Source organism: Schistocerca serialis, chromosome 9 (assembly GCF_023864345.2).
Source record: "Schistocerca serialis cubense isolate TAMUIC-IGC-003099 chromosome 9, iqSchSeri2.2, whole genome shotgun sequence".
NCBI lineage: Eukaryota > Metazoa > Arthropoda > Insecta > Orthoptera > Acrididae > Schistocerca > Schistocerca serialis.
In genome coordinates this window covers 379,431,413-379,444,662 of record NC_064646.1, presented here as the reverse complement: position 1 = coordinate 379,444,662, position 13,250 = coordinate 379,431,413, and the positions used below count along the sequence as shown (strand labels likewise).

General features: G+C 42.9%; 1 protein-coding gene across 1 annotated transcript in view; it reads left to right on the top strand.

Annotated features, from left to right (window-relative positions):
• Positions 1-11,976, top strand: part of LOC126419829 (eclosion hormone-like) — a 45,569-nt gene extending 33,593 nt beyond the window's left edge. Inside the window, exon 2 of the mRNA XM_050087061.1 lies at positions 11,666-11,976. Coding sequence (XP_049943018.1) covers positions 11,668-11,928 — 261 coding nt within the window. The 5' untranslated portion in view covers positions 11,666-11,667 and the 3' untranslated portion in view covers positions 11,929-11,976. The remainder of the gene's footprint in view (positions 1-11,665) is intronic.
• The last annotated feature ends 1,274 nt before the right edge of the window (positions 11,977-13,250 follow it).

Below are 13,250 nucleotides of genomic sequence, written 5' to 3'. Positions count from 1 at the left end.
TCACGATATTTCTACGAGAGGTGTTTGAAAAGTCCATGAAAGTCCGAGAGATGGCACCAATGGCGCGTATCGAGGTCATGTTTAGTTATTAGCGTCTTTGGAAAGAGCACACACCAAGTTTCAACCATATTGGTCTATTTCTTTGTGTTTGGCATTCGTGTGAATCAAGGAAGTCGAGTGATTGTCAAAAAATGGACGAAAAATAATTTCATCTGGTGATTAAACATTTTTTTATGAAAGGCATAACGCCTCAGGAGACTAAAGAGAAGCTTGATAAACATTACGGTGACTCTGTACCTGCAATTAGAACAGTTTATAAGTGGTTTAAAAATTTTCGGATTGGCCATATGGGCACAAGTGATGCTGAACGTTCTGGACGCCCTGTGCAGGTTACGACTCCAGAAATCATTGATAAAATCCATGATGTGGTGATGGATGACAGAAGAGTTAAGGTGCGTGAGATTGCTAGTGCTATGGGCATCTCGAATGAGCGGGTACATAATATTTTGCATAAACATTTGGACATGAGAAAGCTATCCGCAAGATGGGCTCCGCGACTACTCACGCTTGACCAAAAGCGGAATCGTGTGAAGTGTTGCAAGGATCGTTTGCAGCTGTTCAGGAAGAATCCGCAGGACTTTAAGTGTCGTTTCGTCACTGTGAATGAAACGTGGATACATTACTATACTCCTGAGACCAAACAACAATCTAAACAATGGATTACCAAGGGAGAATTTGCACAAAAAAGGCGAAAACCAGTCCTTCGGCCGGAAATGTTATGGCGACTGTCTTTTGGGATTCGCATGGGATAATCCTCATCGACTATCTGGACGAGGGTAAAACTATTACAGGTGAATATTACTCATCGTTATTGGACGATTTGAAAACCAACCTGCAAGAAAAACGCCGGCGATTGGACCGCAAAAATGTCCTTTTCCATTACGACAATGCACCAGCACACACCTGAGCAGTTGTGGTCACAAAATTAATGGAAATAAGATCCCAACTCGTTTCACATCCCCTCTATTCTCCAGACTTGGCTCTCTCATACTACTATTTGTTCCCCAATGGCTGGCAGGACAAAGATTTTATTCAAACGAGGAGGTGATTGCAGCAACTAATAGCTATTTTGCAGATTTGGGCAATATCTATTATTCGGAAGGGGTCAACAAATTAGAGCGTTGGACGAAGTGTATAAGTCTAAAAGGAGACTATGCCGAAAAATAAAAAAGGTTCATCCCAAACACGTTGGTAGTATTTATTTTTGCACGACTTTTCAAACGCCCCTCGTATTTATTTTTAACACGTTAGAGCGGAGCCGATCTTACTGTCCTTTCCACCGAGGCAGTTCCTCATGCCGGCGACCACTTGTGCGTGTGTTACGCGTATAAACGGATGCTTAACGGTGCGCCTGCGGGCTGGCAACACGCCCGACGGCCACACAATGGTTCCAGCCTAGTGTACAGGAGTTACCGTGGAAAATAATATTCGCTCTGCAACTATCGCCGAGCTGGTTAAGTAAACAAAATGAAGTACACTGCTTGACCGTTTTGAGTCGGATTATAAACAGACGTGGTGTTGTAAGAAGAGAACCTCCGAGGAACGACCAGTTACATAAAGCGACAACTATGTTGGAAAGGACTACGTTTAAAACGATTATTGTCAGAAAGCTTTGTTGCTCGTAGCAGCAAAAATGTCGCGAGGAGGAGACAGTGATTCAGCAAATGCGTCACTTACATCACGTAAACGTCGTCGAATAATGCGTCATAATCCGAAACGAGAATTCATCTGATGGTTGAATAAGTGATCAAAGTTCGTGGTTTTATCCTCTAGACAACCAACAGAACGTTGTACATTTTACGAGTGCACATGGTACCGGTACCAAAGCTATTGATAAAAATGTGCAAATGGGTGAGAAAGGCGAAGAAATCTCGATCCACACATTTATATTGGTCCCAGGATACACTGTTTATTTAAATATTCCCAGGAAAGCTAACGAGTAGAAATTGTTTCGAAATTTTGTAGTGAATGCTGTATTTCACAGACAATACAAAAGTTGAGGCCTTACATCGTCTCTCAGAAATTCAATTCACCATCGACAAACTGAACAAAAAATAAAAAAAAGTGTTATGATCCTGCCGAAATACTGTATCGACGAGTCTCTAATACTATTCAGAGGGAGAAATATATTCTGGCAGTATTTTAAACAAAAGAGATACTAGTATGACATTGAAACGTTTAAACTATGCTGCGATAATGGTACTGCTACAGTTTTGGTATTTTCACCGGAGAAACACCACACTACCAAAAGTTGTGATACATTTGTGTTAAGACGTATTCAGTAAAAGCTGTACATTATGTACCGAAAATAGGTATACCAGTGTAGATTTGGCAAGCAAACTCATAATAAAAAATGGAAATCTTCGATTAAATCGCAAAATAATTCGCAGAGAATTTGTAACGACCAGATTCAAACGCTGGGAAGGGACTGCAAAAGAGAATAGTTAGCTACCGTCTTGAAATGAAAAGACAAAAGAGATAATTTCGTTTTTTCACACCAAACATTCGAATGAAATGGAAAACGTGACAGCCAAAAAACGGGTCTATGGAAACAAAAAATTGTTACTGAATGTAAGAAGGGAAAAACTGTTATTGCCCTTTCTTATCAGATGAGGGTATAGCAGTCCATAGAAAAACACCGTTAAATGGTTTCGGAAGCTGGCACTCGATGTTTTTTCAACAGTGTTGTTGTGAATGCGTTATAAGTGTTCCTAGATGAGACCGGACGAAAAATGTCAAACACAATATTTCGGAAAGAGATGTAAGATGATCTCTCACGGCATTCACGTGAAGGAATTCCAGTCAGTGTGGATACGAGAAGAAGCAAACACCAGATGGAAACAAAGGGAGTAAAGGCGCAAACAGTGCATAGGTATTGATCTGGATGTTACAAGACGTACACAAAACATTCAGGTGCAGTGCAACTAGAAAATTAAGTAACACAGGTGAGCCGTTTTAATTGATCATTCAGACGAAAAGCAAAAGCAGAGGTTGCTTGGGAGTGGTAAGGCCTGGCTACCCAGAACAAAATCTTTAATGTATACAAAACATTTATTTTTAGCCAGATACGTATTACAAGGAAATATGGCACTTTAACACTACTGCAACTGCAACACATGAAAGTGAAATAACTTTTAAAGAGATACCATGGATCGAATCCGTACTATTTATCTTAGACTTTAACTGACTCGAATGTACATGCACTGAATTTAATGTCGTGGATGATCTAACGCAATGTGAGAATTTAATTTTACGTGAAATCTTGTTACAGCAACTCTGAAGTATCAAGTTTAGAAAAACAGCGCTCATAAGATAAAATATCAAAACAAATCTTAATCTCTACGTTAAATTCAATCAATATAAAAAAAGGAACGAATTTAATCTCTAATGACTTAAAATCTGACAAGGTCATATAAATGTTTTGCTACACCAAAATTCCGTAATTTAATAACTTTTAAAAGAGAAACAAATAATTGAAGGCAGAATCAGCCTCTACAGAACAGAATACAAGATGATTGTCGACGGTACATCAATGGTTGTGCCTCACTTAATGGAAACAGAAGCTTGACAGTGATAAACAATTACGTGAACAGCTCTTGGTACAATAACACATCAAAACTCCAATTACACACACACAGCGAAAAGGTCTCTGTAACACAGCGACTGGATATAATGAAATAATATATATATATATATATATATATATATATATATATATATATATATATATATATATAGCGTGTAAAACACACCTTAAAGTTAGCTTCAAGTTAACCGCTAATCAGGACGAGTCACAGACACACGGAGCAGATCAGCAAACGCTAATACCAGTAGTTGCGTCACGGTAAAGCGAGCACGACCAGGAGTTAAGTAGGAATCACCGACCTACACCATCATGAGCTTTGAACAGAAACCCTCACCAGAAGCAATGGCCATGGTGCGGTTCCAACGGTGCTATTCCAAGCGTCTCGTCTGACAGCGTCCTTACACGAGCCAAAGGATGGACTCCAAGACCCTCAGCGACGTCTTCAGCAGAAAATTTCCTTTCCAGAACTAAACAGCCAAAGTTCTGGCCCATACTAAGCGATCATTGGACATCCATGTGTTCCCACGTCGACCCGCTCGTGTCCTGTCTATCAGAGACCAATGCTGGAGGGTATATACTCTCTCTTGAGCAGTTGTGGCAGGCGCTTTACTTTCTCCCGACCGCATTACTGTCTTCATATAGTGAGCGAGGAACGGCGCATCAGGTCCTAAGCAAATATGTTTGATCTTAAAAGATCGATTCGAGCCTACCACATACCAAGGGAGTAACCTTTTGTACCACGGCATGCTGAAAAGTAATGCCTACGAATTTTTTTATTGAAAGCTCTTAAAACTTCCTAAATTAAACTAACGTTATTAGCTTTCTACATCTTTATTTCTTTACGTCTATATACAGGGCGTTTCAAAAAGAAAGAGCAGATTTCAAACATTTATTTCTCAAAAACTACAAATGATAGAAACACAATTCCAACGGTCCTTCACTCAATATGAGTACCAAATGTTACACAACAAATATCAAAACTGTACCTCAATATGAGCACCATTTGTTACACGACAAATATCAAACCGGTATCTCATTTCTTGCCACACACGACGCAACTGGTCTTTAGTTACCGAATTCACGGCCGCAACAATTCGATGTCGTACCTCTTGAAGAGTAGCGGGCATAGGTGGGACATAAACACAGTCCTTTATGTACCCCCACAAATAAAAATCGCAGGGAGTAAGGTCTGGTGACCTGGGAGGCCACAGACGATGACATTGATCTTGTGCTCCTGCTCTTCCAATCCACCGTCCTGGAATGGTGTTATTTAGGTACCGTCGTACAGGTTCAGAGAAGTGTGGTGGGGCGCCATCTTGCATGAAGATGAAGTGATTTGAATCTTCCTGAAGTTGAGGAAATAGCCAGTTTTCTAACATGTCCAGGTAAATGGTTCCTGTGATAGTTTTCTCCATGAAAAAGAAAGGTCCATAAACTTTGTTTACCGAAATTGCACAAAAGACGTTAACCTTTGGTGAGTCTCTTTTATGTTGAATAACGTCCCTCGGAGTTTCACTCGCCCAAATTCGTACGTTATGCCGATTAACTTTACCAGAAATGTGAAACGTTGATTCATCTGAAAAAATTAATCGTTCGGCAAAATTGTCCTCTTCCATGTCCTGTAGAATTGCAGTTGAAAATTCGAACCTTTTGTTGTGGTCGTCAGGACGCAATGCTTGCAATAACTGCAGTTTGTACGGCTTCATGTGCAGACGCTTACTCAGAACGCGCCATACCGTTGTTTTAGACATGTTTAGTTCGTGACTTGCCCGTGTCGTGGATTTTCTAGGGCTCCTTTCGTAAGCTGCACGGACACGCTCGACATTTTCATCCGATGTGCGTGGACGACCCGTGCTTTTTCGCTTGCAGATGCAACCATCTTCTACGAATCTGTGATGCCACTCATAAATTTGCTTATGACGAGGCGGCTGTTTGTTGAATTGACGGCGGAATGCACGTTGCACACCAACAATGGACTCTAACTTTGCAAATTGCAGCACACAAAATGATCGTTCCTGTGGTGTCGTCGCCATTTTCCTACAAACAAACGCCAGCGCCACTGCGGATTTGCATGGAACTTCTGCGCGGACCATTGAAAAACTTTGAACCTTTCTCTGACAAGAAACGTTTGAATTGTGTTTCTATCATTTGTAATTTTTGAGAAATAAATGTTTGAAATCTGCTCTTTCTTTTTGAAACGCCCTGTATTTATTTCTGAAAATAGTAACCCTGGAGACTTATTCATTTCTCCCAACGAGAGATCGGTTTATGGATAGTGTCGCTGGAGAGTATCTGACTTTTTTGTCAATCTCTAATTGCACAGCTTCGTAGGTGTTCTTCAAGTTTTGGAAATAGATGAAAATCTGCTGAGACCAAGTAGGGACTTTATGAGGACTATCGATGACAGTGAACTCAAGGCGTCGAATTGTCGCAGACCTAGCAGCGCTCGCGTGTCGTCTGGCATTATCACGCTGAAGACGAGGGTGTTTTATGTGCGGACGAACTCTTCGAATTCGAACTTGATTACAGCATGCTATTTCGCACGCACCGGCATAGTCACGTTACATACTGTCATATTATACAATTCGGAGCTCTCTACCGGCAGAGGGCTGCAAATATGTAGACGTGAAGAATAAGGATGTAGAATGTCATCAATGTTTGTTTTGTTTAAAAAGGTTAAGAAGTTCTCACTTGAAAACGTCGGAGACATTACTTCCCTGCACTCTCTCGTAATACGTGCAAATATAAACACCGTATTTGTATTGAAAGATTTAACAAAATCGCTGTAAAGAAACACGGATCAGTAAAACTACTAATACTCTGCTTGTAGTTCTTTTCATATTGACTTCACCGGACTGTGTTAGTTCGACTGCACTTTTCCTTTTCCTAATGTCTGGGCCCAGTATTTCCATATTCGTTTCCTGTACTTTCCTTCTTCGCTTCAGCCTATGGTTTTCCTATTTTTTTACTTTGGCTTTTCTTGGAAACCGAGGCGCTTTTACAGCTTATTGTTGAGCTGAATGGGTTAATGGATATCCTCCAGCGTTATCCCCACTTCTTGCACGTCTTTGCGAATCAACCATCCTTGGTTTCCTTCTTAGAAAGTAACGGAAGATCCGATTGCTCAACCTTGAAGGACTCATAATGGCATGTGCCCACAAAAGAAAATCTTCTTCCTACTTGTGTCTATGATCTTAGCTGCATGTCCGCAGAGTTCAGGGCCCCTTGCATTTATCATTTTCTTTTCTGTACCTGAGATGTTCCTCAAGATTTGACTCATATTTCTAATTTCTCATCACACCGTTTCTATCCATAGCAAGTCATTCTGCGACATAAAGGACCTCCGATCTTATTACTGTGCATTGATTTCGCATCTTGTCATCATCTGATACTGATTTATTTTATAGACTCTTTTGGCTGGTAGGCTTGCTGTTTCGATTTTTCTGATCCCTCATGCAAAGGCTTCTTTTTCAGAGGTATCGGGTTGTATTCATTCTCCTAGATATTTAAGTTTCTCTGCCCGTTTGATTCCTCCTTCGTCTCCCTCTAGTACTGTCGGGATTGATGGTCTAATGGTAAAGCGCGTATCTGGAAACCGAGAGGTTGCAGAATAGAATTCCGCTCAGACTTAGGAAATTTCTCAGTTTGTCTTTATTCTAGCCTTCACATTTCAACGATGTATGATTTGAATTCCACGTTAGAGTGTAGGACCCCTTTCCGCTGTTGGATAACTAGAGTAAATTAGGGACACGCAACCTGCTGCAGTGGCACCCAATTGAATGGCTTGCCCATGGCCATTGAACCACACCAAATAGTAACGCTCTCTAGTAATCTGGGCGGTGACTTGATATTTGTAAGTAATTGAGTTTGCTGGAAGGAGATCTTGAGTATCATCTTTGCTGCTTGTGTCTCCAATTCACTGATATGTTCTGCAGCTGTGTCTAGCGAATCAGAAAAAATCCTAGATCATCTGCAAAGGCTAGGAAGTCAACTGTCAAATTCATGTTCCTATAGCCAAACTTGAATCCATTTGCAACACCTTTGGCCCTCATTCCTTTTCGCCAATCGTGTATCACTTTCCCAAGTCACAATTGAAAGTTAGAGATGAGAGTCCCTTTCCTTGCCTGATTTCTATAGTATCTGAATTATCTCCGATAAATTTCTAATGCTAGTACTACTACTTAGTAATATCTATTCCTTTCCCATGAACTGCCACTGTCAAGATGTATCATACATTGGTGATTAGGACATCTACATCTACCTGACTACTCTGCAATTCACATTCAAGTTCCTGGCAGTAAATAGAATCACTCGTATAACCAAAAATATAAAAATCATAAATTCAAGCAAAAAAAACTTATTTTCTGAATGTAAACTCTCCTGTTCGTTATACTAGTATATGTTAACGACTTTCCCAGTCTGTCTTTTGGCGTGTAAACCATTGACACATGGGTACTGAAATTTTTAGACATCCATCTAGAGACAATAAGTTTGTATTGAAATACCCAAACAAAAAAGGTTTACAATAAATCATCTAGAGTCTTGGCCCCGACAAGAAAATTAAAAAGCTGTGTCAATCAAGACCTCCTTGTGAAGGCCTATTATGCATTTTTGCGTACATAGTTGAACTATGGGCTGTGGGGAAACTCTGTCGGAGCTAACATTGTCTTCTTCTGGCAGAAGAAAGTAATAAGAAGCATTTTGGCCTACAAAACACAACTTCTTGCAAAACAAAATACTTTCTGTTTCCAGCTTGTACATACTTCAAGCTCCTGTCTGTAGCAAAGAGAATTATAAAACTAGGGCTAATGTCCACACTGATGAAATTACGAACAGTTTGATACGCCCTGCTAAACCCGCAGGACAGAGCTTAAATTGTGGAAAGCGACCAAAATAAGGGGCTGTCAGTTACACTCGAACATACAATTTTATTATTTGATCAAACATCACAAGAGCCAAAAAAAAATTTTTAACACACAGCTTTAATCTTTGGGACTTAATTACCTGCTGAAAGCCACTTTAATTTTAAAAACGGCTGAAGGCCAATAACTTAAAACGCAAACATAATCAGAAATTTAAAGGCAAAGCCTTATCTTAAAACAGTTCCTTATTTAGGCTAAAGGCCCAAGGAATCAGACACTTCAAGAACAAACAAGTTAAAATCAGCTGAAGGCCTAACACTTAAAACTCCATAACATTAATTTTTCCTAAATACCAAAGGCCTTACGTGAAACAGTTTAATAATTTAGGCTGAAGGCCTAAATAATTTTACGTCTTAATGGCAAAACAACCTTAATTATTTAAAAAAATCGGCTAGAAGCCATACAAGTACAAACAAAAAGAACAAATAAAAAAAAGGGCAGTACACCCAAGGGCGCTCAGATGTTCGAGGGTCGGCCTGGAATTCAAACACTAACGCTCGCATAGATGAGACAAGCAGTCGGGGCAACCATTCACGATACGACGAGAACCCAACCGACAGACAGTCGTCGGACCAAGCCACAGGATGTCCCAACAACCCACAACGAAATTCAAACAACACAATCTGAACAATTGGGGCTGGCTGGTAGATAAAGTAACGACTTAATTTTCGTGCCCGGGATCGGTGAGCCACGCTCCTCGTAGCAATGGGAACAGCCCCTCACACTCCGACTGCGAGTGGACCCCGACAGCGGCGCCGGCCAGACACGCGCCACGGAGACTTCCTCGCTGCTCCACGCCAAGCGACCAACTGCCCAGGCCCGGAAACGGTGAAAGGACCAAATATACGTCGGCCGATGAGACGACCAACCGAACGACCAACCAACGGTCGTCCCGCTCCAATCTCCCTCCATCGGACAGTTCATGTGTGTCACCAGCGGTCGGCGAGCACTGGCTGTAGGCGCCTCACCGGCGCTCCGTCCCCGACTTCACTGCTGCTGCGTCCCGACTGCACTGCTGGTCCGTCTCCATCTGAGTCGCAGACACACGACGACCCGGAAATACTATCGGTCGCTCCAGAGATGGTACGACAGTGCACTTATCGATGCACACTGCTGCTGCCGCTCACGGGCAAGTAAGGCAGGAAGTTAGTGACGCCAGTAAATGGAATAAGAAAACGAGGCGGCAGTACCGTAATAGAAGATGACAAATAATAAATGGGATAAACGCGTGGCGTGCACGGCTCACAGTTATCTGATAAATGGCCCCTGCACTAGACTACCCAAGTCTAAAAATCATTGTTCATACATTGGCATGGTGTTTCTGAACAGTATATCAAAGTGTTAAGAAACTGCCACACAATGAATTTAAAATGGTGGTGTAATCATGGCTAAAAAGAATCGCCAACTATAATGATGAGGAATGCATGTCTAATAGTGTAAACGAGTTAATAATTTAATTATAATGTCAACTAAATGCTGTACAATATAAGCTGTGTAATATACAAGTACAGATTGAGATTTGTGTAAATTAAATTTGTAAGAATATATTCCAAAGTAACATTGGACATACACTACTGGCCATTAAAACTGCTACACCAAGAAGAAATGCAGATGATAAATGGGTATTCATTGGACAAATATATTATACTAGACCTGATATGTGATTACATTTTCACGCTATTTGGGTGCATAGATCCTGAGAAATCAGTACCCAGAACAACCACCTCTGGCCGTAATAACGGCCTTGATACGCCTGTACGCCTAGGCATTGAGTAAACAGAACTTGGATAGCGTGTACAGATACAGCTGCCCATGCAGCTTCAACACGATACCACAGTTCATCAAGAGTAGTGACTGGCGTATTGTGACGAGCCAGTTGCTCGGCCACCATTGACCAGACGTTTCCAATTGGTGAGAGTTCTGGAGAATATGCTGGCCAGGGCAGCAGTTGAACATTTTCTGTATCCAAAAAAGCCCGTACAGGAACTGCAACATGCGGCCGTGCGTTATCCTGCTGAAACGTAGGGTTTCGCAGGGATCGAATGAAGGGTAGAGCCACGGGTCGTAACGCATCTGAAATGTAACGTCTACTGTTCAAAGTGCCGTCAATGTGAACAAGAGGGGACCGAGACGTGTAACCATTGGCACCCCATACTATCACGCCGGTTGATACGCCAGTATGGCGATGACGAATACACGCTTCCAATGTGCGTTCACCGCGATGTCGCCAAACACGGATGCAACAATCATGATGCTGTAAACAGAACCTGGATTCATCCGAAAAAATGACGTTTTGCCATTCGTGCACCCAGTTTCGTCGTTGAGTACACCATTGCAGGCGCTCCTGTCTGTGATGTAGCGTCAAGGGTAACCGCAGCCGTGGTCTCCGAGCTGATAGTCCATGCTGCTGCAAACGTCGTCGAACCGTTCGTGCAGAGGGTTGTTGTCTTGCAAACGCCCCCATCTGTTGACTCAGGGATCGAGACGTGGCTGCGCAATCCGTTACAGCCATGCGGATGAGATGCCTGTCATCTCGACTGCTAGTGATACGAGGCCGTTGGGATCCAGCACGGCGTTCCGTATTACCCTCCTGAACCCACCGATTCCATATTCTGCTAACAGTCATTGGATCTCGACCAACGCGAGCAGCAAAGTGGCGATACGATAAACCGCAATTGCGATAGGCTACAATCCGACCTGTATCAAAGTCGGAAACGTGATGGTGCGAGGCATCACAACAACGTTTCACCAGACAACGCCGGTCAACTGCTGTTTGTGTAAGTGAAATCGGTTGGAAACTTTCTTCATGTCAGCACGTTGTAGGTATCGCCACCGGCGCCAACCTTGTGTGAACGGTGTGAAAAGCTAATCATTTGCATATCACAGCATCTTCTTCCTGTCGGTTAAGTTCCGCGTCTGTAGCGCGTCATCTTCGTGGTGTGGCAATTTTAATGGACAGTAGTGTAACTTACACCAGATGATGCATCTTGCAACAGCAATGTCGTCTTCAGACAAATACAAGGATTTAATTTGATTTGCCAGCAGATACATTTCTGTGCGCAGAGCGCAGGTCTGGTACAGAGCGTTGCTGTTGCAGGCATGGCCCTCTGCCGTCCCCGGCTGTTGACGCTGGCTCTGGTGGCGCTGTTGGTGCTGGTGGCAGCAGTCTGCATGCCGCCGAGTGCGGCGGCCAGCGCTGTCGGCGTCTGCATCCGCAACTGCGCGCAGTGTAAGAAGATGTTCGGGCCCTACTTCGAGGGCCAGCTGTGCGGCGACGCGTGCCTCAAGTTCAAGGGCAAGATGGTGCCCGACTGCGAGGACGCCGCCTCCATTGCGCCCTTCCTCAGCAAGCTCGAGTAGCCGCCACACGCCGGTCTCAGGCTTAATAAAGTCCGTCTGCAAAGCTAACTCTCGCTCACTCATTTCCCCAGACCCTGACCGCCTCCTACGGTAGTGCGCAACTAAAGAGGCGGCTGCACGAGATGTTCGGTGCAGAGAGAGAGACGGGACAATACTTTGCAATGTCGTCAGTGTGCTCTCAGTCTGTGTACCGCGCCACACTTTCCGGTAGTTTCCTAATCTGGCAACGCTGGGATAAATGACACAGTGGGCTGCTGTTTCTACTTTTGACTCTTCCTACAAATATACATATTCTCTGTCGCTTCTTAACGTAATACTTGTCTTATTTTCGTTATGGAACATATAGTGAACACTGCTGTGGCTGAGTACCCTTGCTATATCTGAACTACCCCGGGTTCGATGCCCGACTGGGTCGGAGATTTTCTCCGCTCAGGGACTGGGTGTTGTCCTTATCACCATCATTTCATCCCCGTCGACACGCAAGTCGCCGTAATGGCGTCAACTCGAAAGACCTGCACCAGGCGAACGGTCTACCCGCCGGGAGGCTCTAACCACACGGCATTTCCATCTGAACTAAAACTTCTACACATACTCCAAAGTGCATACCACAGGCAGAACGTTGCTGGTGTGTCACGTGGTGCACCGCCCCTTTTGCTGATCCCAGTGCCAGTCGTCTTATGTGCACACCACTATAGAAGTGCCCCAGAGACAAGCGATGGATTGCAGGAATCTGTTACAAGGTTGTGCGATCTGTCTGGAGATCGCACGTGTGTGGGAAAATCACAGATCACACCAGTCAGTCACGCATTGCTACGAATTCTTATGCAGTCTAATGAATAGCTTGCGACGTGTATCAGTATGGATGCCTGGCTGTGATTTGTCTGTCTAGTTATTGGGTTGTGTAGTTTTGTTCCGATTCACTTTGCCCTCATTGAGAAAGAATGTTTACATTGAAAATGTGGAAGAAGTGAACTTTAAAACTTCTAGTAATAAAAAGAAAATAATTGTATTCTGAGGAAAATATCCAGGAATAAGTCTCTCAAATCTCTTATTTAGCCTGTGATATAAGTTTTGGTTTGGACTATGATATCGAAAATAAAATACACAAATCCCAATCTGGCTGTGGTACCACCAGCAGATCATTGGGCCACAAAGTACAAAAAGAGACATTCATGAAATTTTATAAAGTGGTGGCGATTCCTGTGTAATCCTGTGGAAGCGAAAGCTGGGTAAAAAAAAAAAAAAAAAAAAAATCAAACAGCAGGAAGACAATGGGCTGCACAAGAAGAGACATGGTTAGAAATGAAGATATTAGAATAGAA